This window comes from Panthera onca, chromosome B1 (assembly GCF_046562875.1).
Source record: "Panthera onca isolate mPanOnc1 chromosome B1, mPanOnc1 haplotype 2, whole genome shotgun sequence".
Lineage (NCBI taxonomy): Eukaryota > Metazoa > Chordata > Mammalia > Carnivora > Felidae > Panthera > Panthera onca.
Window position 1 is genome coordinate 128,466,568 of NC_138342.1, and position 16,253 is coordinate 128,482,820.

Here is a 16,253-nt window from a genome sequence, read left to right on the forward strand (position 1 = left end):
TTCTTCCCTTACATTCTTTAAAACACATATAACAAGTGTAAATAAAAACTGTAACATTGTCTAGAGAGACTAGCAATATATTATGTGTAATAAGAAACAATGGTGGAGGAAGGGGCACCTGGGTGGCTCAGTTGGTTAAGCGTCCGACTTCGGCTCAGGTCATGATCTTGTGGTTCACGAGTTTCAAGCCCTACGTCGGGCCCTGTGCTAACAGTTCAGAGCCTGGAGCCTGTTTTGGATTCTCTTTCTCTCTCTCTCTCTCTCTCTCTCTCTCTGCCCCTTCCCCTGCTCGTACTCTCTCTTCCTCTCTCTCTCAAAAATAAAACATTAAGAAAGTTAAAGAAACAAACAAACAAACAAACAATTGTGGAGGTTAAAGGGACAAATAAAATTGAAATGGTTCTAGATTCTATGTGAAGAGGTAAAATATTAACTCAAAGTAGACTGAAATCTCTAGTGCAACCACTAAAAAGATTACCAAGATAGATACAAAACCAAGAATTAATTTTTAAAAGAATACTAAAGGAATTCAAATACAAGGAACACAGGAAAAGAGAAACAGATGGGAAAAATTATACTGGGACAAATAAATAATAAAATGCTAGGTGTAAATAAAGCCTTATCAGTAATTATGTTAAAAGTAAGTAGTCTAAACACAATGAGAAGACTTAGTTTCTCAGAATATAGTTTCAAAACTAAAAAATTCAATTATACTGTGTGTTTTAGTAATAGTTTTCCACAAAAGAAGAAGCAACCGAATGTATATATAGAGAAAGACAAAAAGATTTAAGGAATTGGCTCTCACAATTCCGGAAGCTTGATAAATCCAAAATCTGCAGGGTAAACACATACTCTGGAGATTGAGAAAAAAGTTATAAAGTCCAAAGGCATACTGTTGGCAGAGTTCATTTTTATTGGGGGAGATGAGTCTTTGTTCTATTAAGGCCTTCAACTGGCCTGATGAGAAACCTACTTTTCTCAAAGTCCACCAATTTAAACATTGATCTTATCCCAAAAAATGCCTTCACAAAAATACCCACAATAACGTTTGACCAACTATCTAAGCACTGTGACTCAACTATGTCAACACAAAATTAGCCATCACAATGTGTCAATAAGAAATTCAACTGAATACAAAGATACAGATAGGGGCACCTAGGTGGTTCAGTCCATTAAGCATCTGGCTCTTGATTTCAGCTCAGGTCATGATCTCACAGTTTATAGATTCAAGCCCCGAGTAGGGCTCTGCACTCACAGAGCTGAAGCCTGCTTGGGATTCTCTCTCCCTCTCTCTCTGCCACTCCCCCAGCTCACACGCACTCGTGCTTTCCCCCACCCTCCTCCCCTGTCAAAAGGAAAGAGGAAGGAAGGAAGGAAGGAAGGAAGGAAGGGAGGAAGGAAGGAAGGGAGGAAGGAAGGAAAGAAGGAAAGAAGGAAGGAAAGAAGGAAGGAAAGAAGGAAGGAAGGAAGGAAGGGAGGGAGGGAGGGAGGGAGGGAGGGAGGGGGAAAGAAATAGGTAAATTAAAAGTATAAGGGGAAAAATGATATACCACGCAAACCAAAAGCAAAAGAAAGCTGGAGAGCTATATAAATATCAAACTAAGTAGATTTCAGATGAAAAAATAAGTTCACAGATACAGAAGAAAATGATATAATTATAAAAGCATCAGTTCACCAAAAAGACATAAATAACAATCCTAAAATATAGGCATACTTAACTTCAGAGTTAAAAATACATAAAGAAAAATAAACCTACACAGAAATGAAAATGGAAAAAACATAATTATAGTCATATTTCAATAATCATCTCAATAAATGGTAGAAGAAACAAAGCGTAAGAGCATAGAAGATTTGAAGAACACTGCCAACCAACTTAGCCTAATTGACATTTACAAAACAATTCCATCCAGAAACATCAGAATACATATACTTTTCCAGTGCACATGGAATATTTAGCCATATATACCATACACGGGTATGGTACCAGTATGGTACACCATAAAGCAATTCCCAATAAATGTAAATGAATTTAAGGAATACAAAGATACATGCAGGCCACAATGGAATCAAAATTCAAATATTAAAAGATCTCTGGAACACACTTCTTTAAGGCACATGGATAATACATGAAATTAAAGGAAAAATAGAAGCATTTTGAACAATAAAAATGTAATTAAAGTAAAAGTGCTTATGAAGAAATTTATAATAATAAATGCCTATGTTCAAAAAGTCTTAAAAAGTGAAACAATAATAAATTTGATCAACTTCTTGCCAGAGTGATCTGAAACAAGAAAAATTATCAGTATCAGAAATGAGAGATGTCACATCACTACATGTTCAAGAGAGAATTAAATGCAAATAAGAGAAAAACTATACCAATAAATTTGACCATTTAGATAAAAGACAATTTCTCAATAGAAACTTATCAGGGGCACCTGGGTGGTTCCCACTCTTGATTTAGGCTCAGGTCATGATCTCTAGTTCATGAGTTTGGGCCCAATGTCCAGATGTGCACTGGCAGCATGGAGCCTGCTTGGGATTCTCTCCCTCTCTGTCTCTCCCTTGCTTGCACTCTCTCTCTCTCTGACTAAATAAACATTAAAAAATAAAATGTAAAAAGAAAGGAAACTTATCAAAGCTCATCACAGAAGAAATAGGTAAAAAAAAAAAAAAATAGCCCTATATTTATTAAGGAAATCAGAACTGTAGCAAAAAACCTCTCTATGAAAAAAATTTCACACAAAAATAACTTCACTGGTAAATTTTACCAAACATTTAAAGAATAAATAACAATTACTCTATACAAACTCTTCAAAAAAGTTGAAGAGTAGGAAATACTTTCCAAATCATTCTATGAAGTAAGCATTTACTCTGACACTTCAATCAACAGACTCTGAGTAAAGCAGATTACCCTCCATAATTTGAGTGGGCTTCATACAACCCGTTGAAACCTTTAATAGAAAAGAAGACAGGCACCTGGGTGGCTTAGTTAAGCTGGCAACTCTTGATTTTGGCTCGGGTCATGATATCATGATTCATGGGATCAAGCCCTGCATCAGACTCTGTGCTGACAGCGTGGAGCCTGTGTGGGATTCTCTCTCTATATATATGTATCTCTCTCCCTCTCCCTCTCTCTCTCAAAATAAATACACATTTAAAACAGAAGGAGAAGAAAAAAAAACTAACCTCCCTAAAAAAAGAGGTAATTTTGCCAGCAGACTGCCTTTGGACTTAAACTGCAACATCAGCTCTTACATCTCCAGCCTGCAGCCCTCCCGACCATGTAAATTTTGGACCTACTGGCCTCAACAATCACATGGGCCAACTCCTTAAAATCAACCGTCAATCAATCAGTCAATCTCTCTGTCTCTTTCAACTGGTTCTTTTTCTCTAGGTAACTCTAAAAATACACTCTCTTAAGGATAACATATAAAGCCATCTTCTAATAGCAAACGAGCATTGAAAAGTACTAAAAAAATATTTGAAATAGAGAACTGATGTGGGAAATTTACTGTAACTAGATCATTAGTTACCGTAGCTTATCATCTGGCAAAGTTGTTCTTAAAACTTTTGTGGTCCAAAATCTTTTTATTAAATGAATGATTTAAAACAAAAGTATTCTGGTTTTGTTGTTGTTATGGACTAAATGTATACCTCCCAATTCATATGTTAAAGCCTTAATACCTAGTATGGCTATATTTGGAGATGGGGCTTAAAAGGAAGTAATTCAGAAAAAATAAGGTCATAAGGTTAGGTCCTTGATACAACAGAAATAATATCCTTATAAAAAGAGACAAGAGAGCTTTTTTTCTCCCTCCAGAGAGCTTTCTCTCTTTTCTCTTCCTTCATACACATATAAACAGGTCATGTGAACACACAATGGGAAGGTGGCTATCTACAGTTTGAGAAGAGAGCCCTTACCAGACACCACACCTGCTGATACCTTGATCTTAAATTTCTAGTCTCCAAAACTGTAAGAAAATAAATTTCTGTTGTTTATGGAACCCGGTCTATGATATTGTGTTATGGAAGCCCAAGCAGATTAATACAATGATGATTTGGGATTGGGTATAAAGGTAGTGATATTTAAAAGGGAGGAAAGAGATCTTTTCTTGCACCACAAATGAGTACTACTGTTCTAGGATCTAAAGATAACACTGTTAAAGAATTCAATCTTACAATACCTGTCTAACAGCAGTAGCCATACAAAATATTCACATGATTTATTTGATCAGTCTTCACAAATTAAATAGTAACACAGCCTCTATAAAATTAAAGATTTCTTAAAAAAAACATAACACATAAAACAGGTCTTATATCCTAACTCATTTATAATACATGATCCATTAGTACTTCCCATATGTGAGAATCTTCTATCATTTCCAAACTAAACTCTCATATTAAATATAATTAAATCCCTGATATACAACTCCTACCGTAATCCATTCCTCTGGTCAAAAGCAGGAATCATAGAGTTAGGATGTTCTGACATTAATGCAACAAGCAGTTGTAGGACATCCATTAGATTGTCGTCCTAAAATCAATGTAGAAATTTTTTAAAACAAGGAAAAAAGAACTTTTTTGAACACTGTATACTTCCAAAACAAAAGAAATTCTAACTTAAAATAATAAGTAGATATATGAGCAATATATACGTGTTTTTAACAAACTGGTACTTAACAAACCAGTTTGTTATGTATATATATATTGAGCAATATATACTTGTTTTTAACAAGCTGGTTTTTAACAAACATATACATATTCATCTGTTTAACTCAAAATACACATCACCAAATAGTCACATAGTTTCTTAATCAAAGAAACAAAACCCCTCTTATAATACAGTATCAAGATTTCCGAAAACATATTCTATAGATATACTAACATCTGACTACACAGGATTTTTTAGAGAAGGTATACACATCAAGAAATTGGGGGAAGTGAAAACTAGGTTGTTTTCTTTTTTATAGCAAAACATATTACAGTCTTTAATAAGGTAACAGATGTTGTCAATCTGGTGGCAGTGTTGGGGACAACATATGTATCATTTCCTAATTTTTTTCACCTGGACCACTTTATTCACTGACCCTTTCAAGAAACTAGTTCCAACAGTAAGCTTTGGAGGAAATAACTGAACAGTTTTCATATATTATTTATTGACAGTAGTGAAAATATAGATGATCATAAATGTTTGCTGAAGCAACAGACTACTGTATATAGTATAACTTGATAATATTGACAGAATAGCACAGAAGCATATGTAAGTTGTGAAATACAAAAAAATTTCCAAGAAATCCTATACATTCTTGGTTAAATATTCCAGTATGTATGCATATTATCAGAACCAACTTGGGCAATAATGACCCAAAGAGGAAAAGGGAAGCAGCTATCAAGAGCTAGTTATCTCTTGCCTTGTCTATAGGTTTTTGCCCACTGCTCTGGAGCTTTGGTTTTGGCACCTATTTGAATATCTAATTTTCAGTAAGCTAAGCAGATAATCTAGAGCTAGGGCACTGAAGCTTGGGAAAAGTATTATCTGAAGGAATTGAAAAATTCCTGAATTAACGAAGTAAGAGAAAAGAGAAGATCACTGTGACTTCCAATTTCTCTTTTATGAAATACTTCAGTCCCTTAGGGAGTCAGGATTAATAAAAAAACAAAATCACATTTCATTGGATCAAGACCCATGTCAGGCTCTGCACTGACAGGGCAGATTCTCTCTCCCCTTCTCTTTGTGCCCCTCCCTCCACTTGCATGCACAGGTACTCCCTAAATAAATAAATAATAAATAAATAAACAAACAAATAAGTAAATAAAGATGTTTAAAAAAGCAAAATCATATGCAAAAACATTACTAGGAAATTCAGTTGAAAAATCTTCAACTATTACACTGAGTAAGGAAAAAAATGCCCTAATCAAGAGGAAAAAGAAAGCACAATCGCTAATATTTGAGTCAAATATGATTCAATCAAGAAATTTAAGCCACTTTTCTACCTCAATTAAGATAGGTCAAAATAATATCTCTCATTTATTAATGATTTACAAACACATTATTTCATACTATAACAGATATTTATTAAAGCACAAGGCATGAATTATAAGATAGAAACGTAAATTATCATTTAAAATGCTGTGCTTAACATGAAATTCCATCAATTCCGAATTTTAATTATTTAAAAAATATTTAATCCAATTATTTAATTAGATTACATTGGCATGTTTTACATTTATATTCTATTTTTCCATATGTTACACTGGCTCCTAGAGATACAATAAAGGTATTCTTTGGCATACTTTCTTATTCATTCAATAAGATCTAATTTCAAAACCTTTTAAAGCTTTTCATGATTATTCTCAAAGCCATCTGTGATAACACAGGGTATTTAAATGAAAGTTGCTAAGATTTAGTTCCTAAATACATTTACTCCCCCAATGATAGCCATATAATTAGTGAAAGATAATTTTAACTTTTTTACTTTAAAAAAAAATGACACTACAGCTTCAACATATAAAATTCCAAAATATAAAATTCAAATGTTACCTCATGCATAGTGAGTAGGTAATTAAGAATGGCCTGTAATTCATCTTCCTTTACTCCAGAATCCTTTAAAAACATAATATAAGTATCTTAACTTACATATAAAAAACTTTTTTAAAAAGGGAAATACTGTAACATTTTTTCAACCTGGTCAGTTGCAATAAATATACAAAGATATAATCACATAGAATCTAAATTTAAAATATGTACCAGGCGAGGGGTGCCTGGCTGGCTCAGTCAGAAGAGTGTGTGACTCTTGATCTCAGAGTCATGAGTTCAAGTCTCACATAGGGTGCAGAGATTACTTAAATAAAACTTTTTTTAAAAAGTATTAAAAAGATATGCAGTAATCAAGACTGGATAAAAGTCAAAAGAAATAACATCAGTATCCTGTTTTCAGAACCATATATGATAAGCTATCCAACAGAGCTACAGAATTCTGAAGAAAATCAATAAGTAATGTTAAAGAGTACTATCAACAGCTACCACTATATCAAATACAGAAGACAACTTTTCCATTTCTTTTTTCTATTAAATTTGGAAAGTAAATGAATAGCTTCTAAAATTACCAGCTAAAACATCAGGTATTAAAAACTGAGTAGTACCTTCCCTGAGGTTTAAAACACAATACTTTTAAATATGAACTCAGTATTTAAATTTTCAACCTATCCTATCAATTTATTAACAATAAAACAAAGCTGCAATGAGAAAGAGAATTACAGGGGGCGCCTGGGCGGATCAGTAGGTTAAGCATCTGATTTTGGCTCAGGTCATGATCTCACAGTTCATGGGTTCGAGTCCCGCATTGGGCTCTGTGCTAACAGCTCAGAGCTCGAAGCCTGCTTTAAGTTCTGTGTCTCCCTCTCTCTAACCCTCCCCTACTTGCATTCTGTCTCCTCTGTCAAAAATAAATAACCATTAAAAAATTTTTTTTAATAAAAAAAGAGAATTAGAAAACAAAACACTAGATAAATTTTTTAAAAACAAAATTCAAGGGATAAATTTTTTTATAAATGGAAATAAGGTATCTGAGTCTAAAAGATATACTAAAAGCTTGGTCCATGTAACATAGTATTAAATTCTAAAAAATAATAAAATGACGACAGGAAACAGGGATAAAATATTGACAAAAAATTCATTTATGTACTGTTATCTTATAAAACCAAAACACCTTCTTTAAAAATAATAAATATTACTTTACTTACAAAAGAATTAAATGGGACAAAGGCAATCATTTCTAAAGGCTGATATATCTTCCTGGTATATTTATACAGGGAAATTTTTTCTCAAAACCTGAATGTCAGGTACAAGAGGCCCACTAAAAATGAAACCTCCTAGAAGAGTTTTGTTGACTACTGTATCACTACTGCCAAGAATAATACTTAGTACTAAACAGAAACTCAGTAAATATTTGCTAAATAAAAGAATGAATCCACTTGCACCCCTACAGAAATTCATAACATATATTACAATTATCTCCAATTCTGCAATAATATATACCCATAAGTGCACAAGAAAGAATGAAAAACATAGAAAAAAGTATCTTTCAGAGTATTTTCCAATGTGTAATCCCAGGAATCCAACAAAGAGTAAATAGACAGTATCTTACGTGAAATTAAAAGTTAAAATACAGAACATGCCAAAGTAAAAGTAAATATAAACTTACCTTCATCACTAACTGCTTAATGAACATCAATAAGAATGCTCGTAGAGAAAATATTTCTTTTTGATTAGGTCGTGGTCCATCTTTGGAAAAAAAATATATACATGCACACTTAGTGTTTCAAAGACCTCAAAGCAAAGAATAAAATTGTCTTTCCTAATAGTTTCTGTACATTTATCTGAGAAACATAAAAGTGAGTCACCTAAAGGGACTTAAGCCTCAATACTATCATTTAGAACTGAAAAGATAAAGAGTTTCCCAGACGAGCAAGAGCTAGAGAAGTTCATTACCACTAAACATGCTCTATAAGAAATATTAAAGGGACTTTTCTAGGCAGGAATAAAAAAAGGCCATAACTAGAAATAAGAAAATATCAGAAAGAAAAAAAACACACTGGTAAAGGCAAACATATAGTAAAGGTAGGTGATCACTCACTTGGAAAGGTAGTATAAAACTCAAAGACCAAAGTAGTAAAATCAACTCTATCTACAATAATCAGTTAAGAAATACACTAAATAAAAAGTTTAAAATATGGTATCAAACTATAAAATATTGGGAGATGAGGGGAGCAAAAATGTAATACTTTTAGAATGCATTTGAACTTAAGGAATGACAACTTAAAATGAACTTCTATATACTTAGGTTTTTAGATTTGAAGCTCATGGCAACCACAAAGAAACCTTTGAAACACAAAAAACAAAAAGAAAGGAATCCAAAAATAACACTAAACAAAATCATCAAATCACAAGGAAAAATAGCAAGAAGAAAGAAAGGAACAGAGAAGTACAAAAAAAAAAAAAAAAGTAAGTCATTTAACAAAATAGCAATAAATATGTATCAGTAATAACTCTGAATTTGAATGAGTAAGAAAAAAAAAAAGGTGGGGGGGCCTGGGTGGCTCAGTCAGTTAAGCATCTGACTTCAGCTCAGGTCATGATCTCGCAGTTTGTGAGTTTGAGCCCCGCTGACAGCTCAGAGCCTGAAGCCTGCTTCGGTTTCTGTGTCTCCCCCTCTCTCTGCCCCTCCCATGCCCACACTCTGTCTCTAACTGTCTCAAAAATAAATAAACATTAAAAAAAAAACTAAGAAAAAAAAAAAAACAAGACCCTCTATATGCTGCCATCAAAAGACTCACTGCAGATCTAAAGATACACATAGACTAAAAGTGAAGTGATGGGAAAAGATATACCATGAAAACAGATATGAAAAAAAAGCTGGACTGGCAATACTTATATCACACAGTAGAGACTTTTTAAAAAGCTGTAACAAGAGATAAAGCACATTACAAAATGATAAAGGGATTAATCCAACAAGAAGGCATAATACTTGTAAATATTTATGTGCCCAACATTGCAGCACCTAAATACATAAAGCAAACATTACCAAACAAAAAGGGAGAACCTGACAGTAATACAATAATAGTAGGGGATTTTAACACTCCCCTTACATCAATAGATAGATCATCCAGACAGAATATGAATAAGAAAACACTGGCCTTAAATGACACATTAGACCATATACACTAAACAGGTATGTACAGAACATTCCATCCAAAAAACCCAAGACACATCTTCTCAAGTACATGAAACATTCTCTAGAATATTAGCATGACAGACCACAAAACAAGTCTCTTTAAATAAATTTAAGAAGACTGAAATTGCAGGAGCACCTGGGTGATTCAGTTGGTTAAGCCTCCGACTTCAGCTCAGGTCATGATCTAGCAGTTTGTGGGTTCAAGCCCCGTGTCAGGCTCTGTGCTGAAAGTTCAGAACCTGGAGCCTGCTTCAGATTCTGTGTCTCCCTCTCTCTCTGCCTCTCCCCCAGGCATGTTCTGTCTCTCTCTTTCTCAAAAGTGAATAAATATTTTAAAAAATAAATAAGATAGGGGCGCCTGGGTGGCTCAGTCGGTTGAGTGTCCGACTTCAGCTCAGGTCATGATCTCACCGTTCCCAAGTTCGAGCCCCATATCGGGCTCTGTGTTAACAACTCAGAGCCTGGAGGCTGTTTCAGATTCTGTGTCTCCCTCTTCTCTGCCCCTCCCCAACTCGTGCTCTGTCTCTCTCTCTCAAAAATAAATAAACATTAAAAAATATTGTTCAAATAAAATAAAATACATTAAATTTAAAAAAAGACTGAAATTGGATCAAGCATCTTTCCAACCAAATGATATGAAACTAGAAATCAATTACAAGAATAAAACTAGAAAAAAACACATACATGCAGAGACCAAAAAACATGTTACTAAAAAACCAATGGGAGAGGTGCCTGGGTGGCTCAGTCAGCTAAGCATCTGACTTCGGCTCAGATCATGATCTCACGGTTTGTGAGTTCAAGCCACCCGTCAGGCTCTATGGTAACATCACAGAGCCTGGAGCCTGCTTCAGATTCTGTATCTCTCCCTCTCTCTTTGCCCCTTCCCCACTCACCCTCTGTCTCTCAAAAAAAAAAAAAAAAGTTAAAAGTAAATAAAAATAAAAAACCAATGGGCCAAAAAAAAATCAAAAAGGATATTCGAAAATACCTTGAGACAAATGAAAGTGAAAACATAATGTTCCAATATCTATGAAATGCAGCAAAAGCAGATCCAAAAGGGAAGTTTATGTCAAAACAGGCCTACCTCAAGAACAAGAAAAATCTCTAAGAGGACATACAGATGGCCAACAGGCACATGAAAAGATGCCCAACATCACTAACCATCTGAGAAATGCAAATCAAAACCATAATGAGACATCACCTCACACCTGCCAGAATGGCTAAAATCAAAAAGACAAGAAGTAATAAATATTAGTGAGAATGTGAAGAAAAATAACCTTAACACACTGTTGACAACGTAAACTGGTGTAGCCACTATAGAAAACAGTATGGAGATTCCTCAAAATATAAAAATTAGAATTGCCATACAATCCAGCAATTCCACTTCTAGGTGTTTACCCAAAAAAAACATGAATTTGTTTTTTTTTTTTTTCAACATTTTTTATTTATTTTTGGGACAGAGAGAGACAGAGCATGAACGGGGGAGGGGCAGAGAGAGAGGGAGACACAGAATCGGAAACAGGCTCCAGGCTCCGAGCCATCAGCCCAGAGCCTGACGCGGGGCTCGAACTCACGGACCGCGAGATCGTGACCTGGGTGAAGTCGGACGCTTAACCGACTGCGCCACCCAGGCGCCCCATGAATTTAAAAACATATGCATCCCTATGTTAACCACACCATTATTTACCATAGTGAAGACACAGAAGTAACCTAAATGTCCATAGACAGATACAAGGATAAAGATGTGGCGAGTACACACACACACACACACACACACACACACACACACACACACACAAAACACACTCAGAGGAATATTACTCAACCATAAAAATGAAAACTTGTCACTGTGACATGTAGGGATAGGCCTAAAGAGTATTATGCTAAGTGAAGTCAGAGAAAGACATACTGATAATTTCACTTATATATATAATCTGAAAAACAAAACAAATGAACAACGTAAAACACTCATATGTACAGAAAACAAACTGACAATTACCAGAGGGGAGGAAGATGGCAGGATAGACAAAATAGATGAATAGATCAAGAGGTACAATTTTCCAATTATAAAATAAATTCAAAGAGATTTACTATTCAGTTTAAGGAATATAGTTAATAATATTGTAACAACTTTATATGTTGACAGATGGTGACTAGACTATTGTGGTAACCATTTTGTAATGTATATAAATATCAAATCACTATGTTGATACTAATACAATACTGTTCGTCAATTATTCCTCAATTTAAAGAGTTTTATGCCTTCTAGAAACACATTCAATCTCACATACAATTGTATATACAATGTTTCAAATGTACAAAATGGGTTATGCTGAAACTATAATGAAGAAGTTTATTTTTGATTAAGGTTAAATGAATTCTAAAACATGAAAATGAGGCAATAAAATTCATACTCAATAACAATATGCACTTATATTTTGCTTTAAAAGACTCTGAGAATGTTAGTACAGTAACAGAAGTTTACAAAGAAAAAAGAAAAGGAAAATCTAAACTTTATATGTGAATTTAGTAAGAAATAAACTTCTGATACTATTGTATAAGCTAATACAAAAAATTTTTAAAGTACACCTCAACACAGTTTGGTTCATTTAGAAGGGAATGTTATGTTGACTACCTCTGACACCTCCTCCTCTTCTTGAAAAAGTCCTTGGTCACACATGGCTCACATTAGAGTCAATTTTCATGTCTCAAACAAATAATCCTCAAGTAGAATGCTTTTGAAACCAAACCCCATTGTTGTAAGATCCTAAAGTTAGGTACCTGTTTGCCCCGTATTTTCTGCAATTCCGCCCCCAACCCCCCGCCACTAATCACCATCTACAGCTAGTTCTTAGACCACCAAAGCACAGGACCACCATGACCTCAAACAGATCAATTAAAATAGGAAGAAAATTGCTTAAAACTTTTTCCACATGACAATTCCTAGACAAAGAATAGGAGAGAGTTACTGAGTTACAACAGAATTAATTACAAACTCTGTTCAGCTCTCTCACTTGAAGTATGAGACTTCCCCAAGGTCACTAATCAGTCTATAAAATAAATGCCAGAATACAAAACTAATATTCAGCACATGTACATGATACAGCTACATCAGGAAATTACGATCTAGCTCTACATATGCTACAACCTTACCACCTTAAAGAGATCATATAAATTCTGTATTCCAATATCTTTCTAAATTATACATAGTGTATTCTCTAAGAATAAGCAGAATTTATTTTGAAATGGATAAAGAAAGCTTCATATTAATATGAAACCTTGTGTTTGTAAATCACTGAACAGCCAAAGCATTTAAGTACAGTGACTCTCCAGCATCTATTTCCTGATTTCAAGCAGCAGCCCTCAATTTGTATCAAGGTACTGAACCCAGCCTTGCTCTCAGATCATGTATTTCAGAGGTGGGACAGGCTTCCATGCCCATGTACAGGCAATCAGAAAAATACCTGCCACATAGACTGGACACATGATACAATCAGAGCCAATGAGCAGCAAAAGACTTTTGCTGGAAATGTTCAATACAGGCAGACACTCTTCTGCTGGACTTGTAGTTTTAAGGTTGTGAAGGTGGAGTGGCTGCTAAAGGGAGAGAATACATGAAAAGAGCCAACAAAGAAAAACTGGGAAATGGAGAGAGACAAACTGGGTTCAAGAGCCATATTCTGAATCCTTGCACCATGTTTTACTAAAAATGCCAATTTATATGAGGTGATTAACAACACCCTTTTACAACAACAGCCAATTTAAAATAGGTTGTACTTACAACCAAAAGATCCACCATTTGTCAAAATTTTTATTTTGATCCCTCCCATAAATTTCTGACATGATGAAAGAATATTATCTTTCCAGTAATTTCCTGATTGATTATACAGGGAAATAATTACTGAAATTTAATAAGTTCATTATATTATTTATTAGAAGTAGATACTCCCCTACTTCCATAAGAAATCTCCATTTCCCAAAAAACATGGTTTTTAATTATTCTCATTATGAGAATTAGCTTCTGCATCAACACCATATGCTAATATAAAATTTCTTCACATTTTCAGTGCCTTAATATACACTCTGCAAACAACTTATACCAGCAGCAGTAGCATTCTTCTATAAAAGTAGCTGGTTTTTATTTTAAGTAGCGAGTTATTAACCTCTGTCAATCACAATTCAGTACAAACTATTAAAATTATCAGTAAGATTAAAATATAATTTTGCCATGATGATATTCAGAAAAACTTAAAGAATAATATATTATTGGTTAAAACAAAGAAAAACAATCTATGACAAAATATGTAGGCTGAGATAATATACCTAATCCTTTTGGGGTGATACCACTTCGATCCTGAGGATTCACTGCCCAGTAGTAGTACTTCAGTGTATGCATGATGAGAAGCACTGTTCCAACTCTCCGAATGGCATTATATATGTTGACTGTACCAATGAATTCCGTGGACAGGTAAGTATACAGTGTCAACTGAACCTAGAGAATCAAAATGAAGAGCTTACATCAAAGAAGCAGCCCAGCATTTTACCCATTTCCAGTATATGTTCAGGCTAGTTGCGTGGACCATACTTTTTCCATGAAGATGCTGAACTTGATGGCAACAAGTTACCATGTTAAAAGGTAACAATAATCACAGGCGCATGCATATATACACACGTAACCAAGTAAATACACACTAAACCAAGTAAATGCTTCTTTAAATAGTAGCATTATAAAGTAATCATCCCAAAATATATCAAATTTTTACAGCTATCCCATGAAAATAACTAATTCCTAATTAATTAGCACTTACTCATAAGCATATATAACTTATTTGTATAGTAAGTTTACTCTTCATACTATGCACAGTTGTTTTAAAAAACTGGAAATTTTCTTGGTTTTGCAGAAAATTAGAAGCTAGAATAACTCAAAGAAGAAAGAAAAAAGTAGGAATAACCTGAAAGGGGGAAAGGCAGAAGTCAAAAGGGATAGAAAATGTAAAGCCTACCTTAAGAAATATTTATTAGAAAAACAGAATTCTGTTATAACAGCTCATTGCTACAAATATAATCTTAAGATTATAATTTCTCAACATGTTTATCAGTTTTATCCTCTAATTAGAAAAGGATTCTAAAGGGGAACCTGGGTGGCACAGTTAAGCATCCAACTTTGGCTCAGGTCATCTCACAGTCTGTGAGTTCGAGTCCCGCATCGGGTTCTGTGCTGCCAGTGCAGAGCCTGGAGCCTGCTTCAGATTCTGTCCCCCTCTCTCTCTGCCCCTCCTCTGCTCACGCTCTCTCTCTCTCTCTCTCTCAAAAATAAATAAACATTTAAAAAAAAAAAAAGGATTCTAAAGGGGCACTTGGGTGGCTCAGTCGGTTAAGCATCCAACTTCAGCTCAGGTCATGATTCCACTGCTCGTGAATTCAAGCCCCACTTCAGGCTCTGTGCAGACAGCTCAGAGCCTGGAGCATGCTTCAGATTCTGTCTCCATCTCTCTGCCCCTCCCCCCCCCAATAGAAAAAACAAAACAAAAAAATTTTTAAATAATAAAAAGGGTTCCACTAGTCTTATTTCCAAATAAATCATCTCAATAAAAACATAAAAACTTACTAACTTCAAAATATAAGCTCTTATTATTATTTTAAAAGAGAGAGTGTCCAAGTGGGGGAGAGGGTAAAGAGGGAAAGAGAATCTTAAGCAGCCTGGGATCATGACCTGAGCTGAAATCAAGAGTCAGATGCTCAACCGACTGAGCCACCCAGGCACTCCTAAGCTCTTAATATATAAAGAAACACAGGATAAAGAGTGGCAGAGTCTGAACCACCTAAAATTGAAGCCTAACGATTATAGCGTAGAACACTATACATATGGTATATTCCAATGACTCGCAGAAAAATAATATTATTTTCATGCAGCTAATATCATTCAAATGGACAGGCCCAGTTTACTTGTCATTGAGGCTATTTAACACTTTGTCACAACATTTTCTTACACCATTCACAAAAAAAAACTCAAAATGGATGAAGGACCTGAATATAAGCCATCAGCTGCAGCAATTTCTTACTTGACACATCTTCAAAGGCAAGAGAATTAAGCAAAAATGAACTACTGGGACTTCATCAAGATAAAACTTATGCACTGCAAAGGAAACAATCAACAAAACTAAAAGGCAACTGACGGAATGGGAAAAGATATTTTCAAAAGACATATTGGACAAAGGGCTAGTATCCAAAATCTATAAAGAACTCACTAAACTCCACACCTGAAAAACAAATAATCCAGTGAAGAAATGGGCAGAAGACATGAATAGACACTTCTCTAAAGAAGACATCCAGATGGCCAACAGGCACATGAAAAGATGCTCAATGTCACTCTCATCAGGGAAATGCAAATCAAAACCACACTGAGATAACACCGGTCAGAGTGGCTAAAATAAACAAATCAGGAGACTACAGATGCTGAAGAGGATGTGAAGAAACGGGAACCCTCTTGCACTGTTGGTGGGAATGCAAACTGGTGCA

At 34.7% G+C, this 16,253-nt stretch overlaps 1 protein-coding gene across 6 annotated transcripts in view; it reads right to left on the reverse strand.

Moving 5' to 3' along the window:
- The window catches only part of LRBA (LPS responsive beige-like anchor protein), a 779,818-nt gene that overhangs the window by 629,762 nt on the left and 133,803 nt on the right, over positions 1-16,253 (reverse strand). For all 6 annotated transcript variants that reach the window (XM_060655634.3, XM_060655639.3, XM_060655638.3 and 3 more), the window contains exons 14-17: positions 14,058-14,226; positions 8,205-8,284; positions 6,542-6,604; positions 4,437-4,534 (exon numbers count right to left, since the gene is read on the reverse strand). In XM_060655634.3, the coding sequence (XP_060511617.2) occupies positions 4,437-4,534; positions 6,542-6,604; positions 8,205-8,284; positions 14,058-14,226 (410 nt within the window). The remainder of the gene's footprint in view (positions 1-4,436; positions 4,535-6,541; positions 6,605-8,204; positions 8,285-14,057; positions 14,227-16,253) is intronic.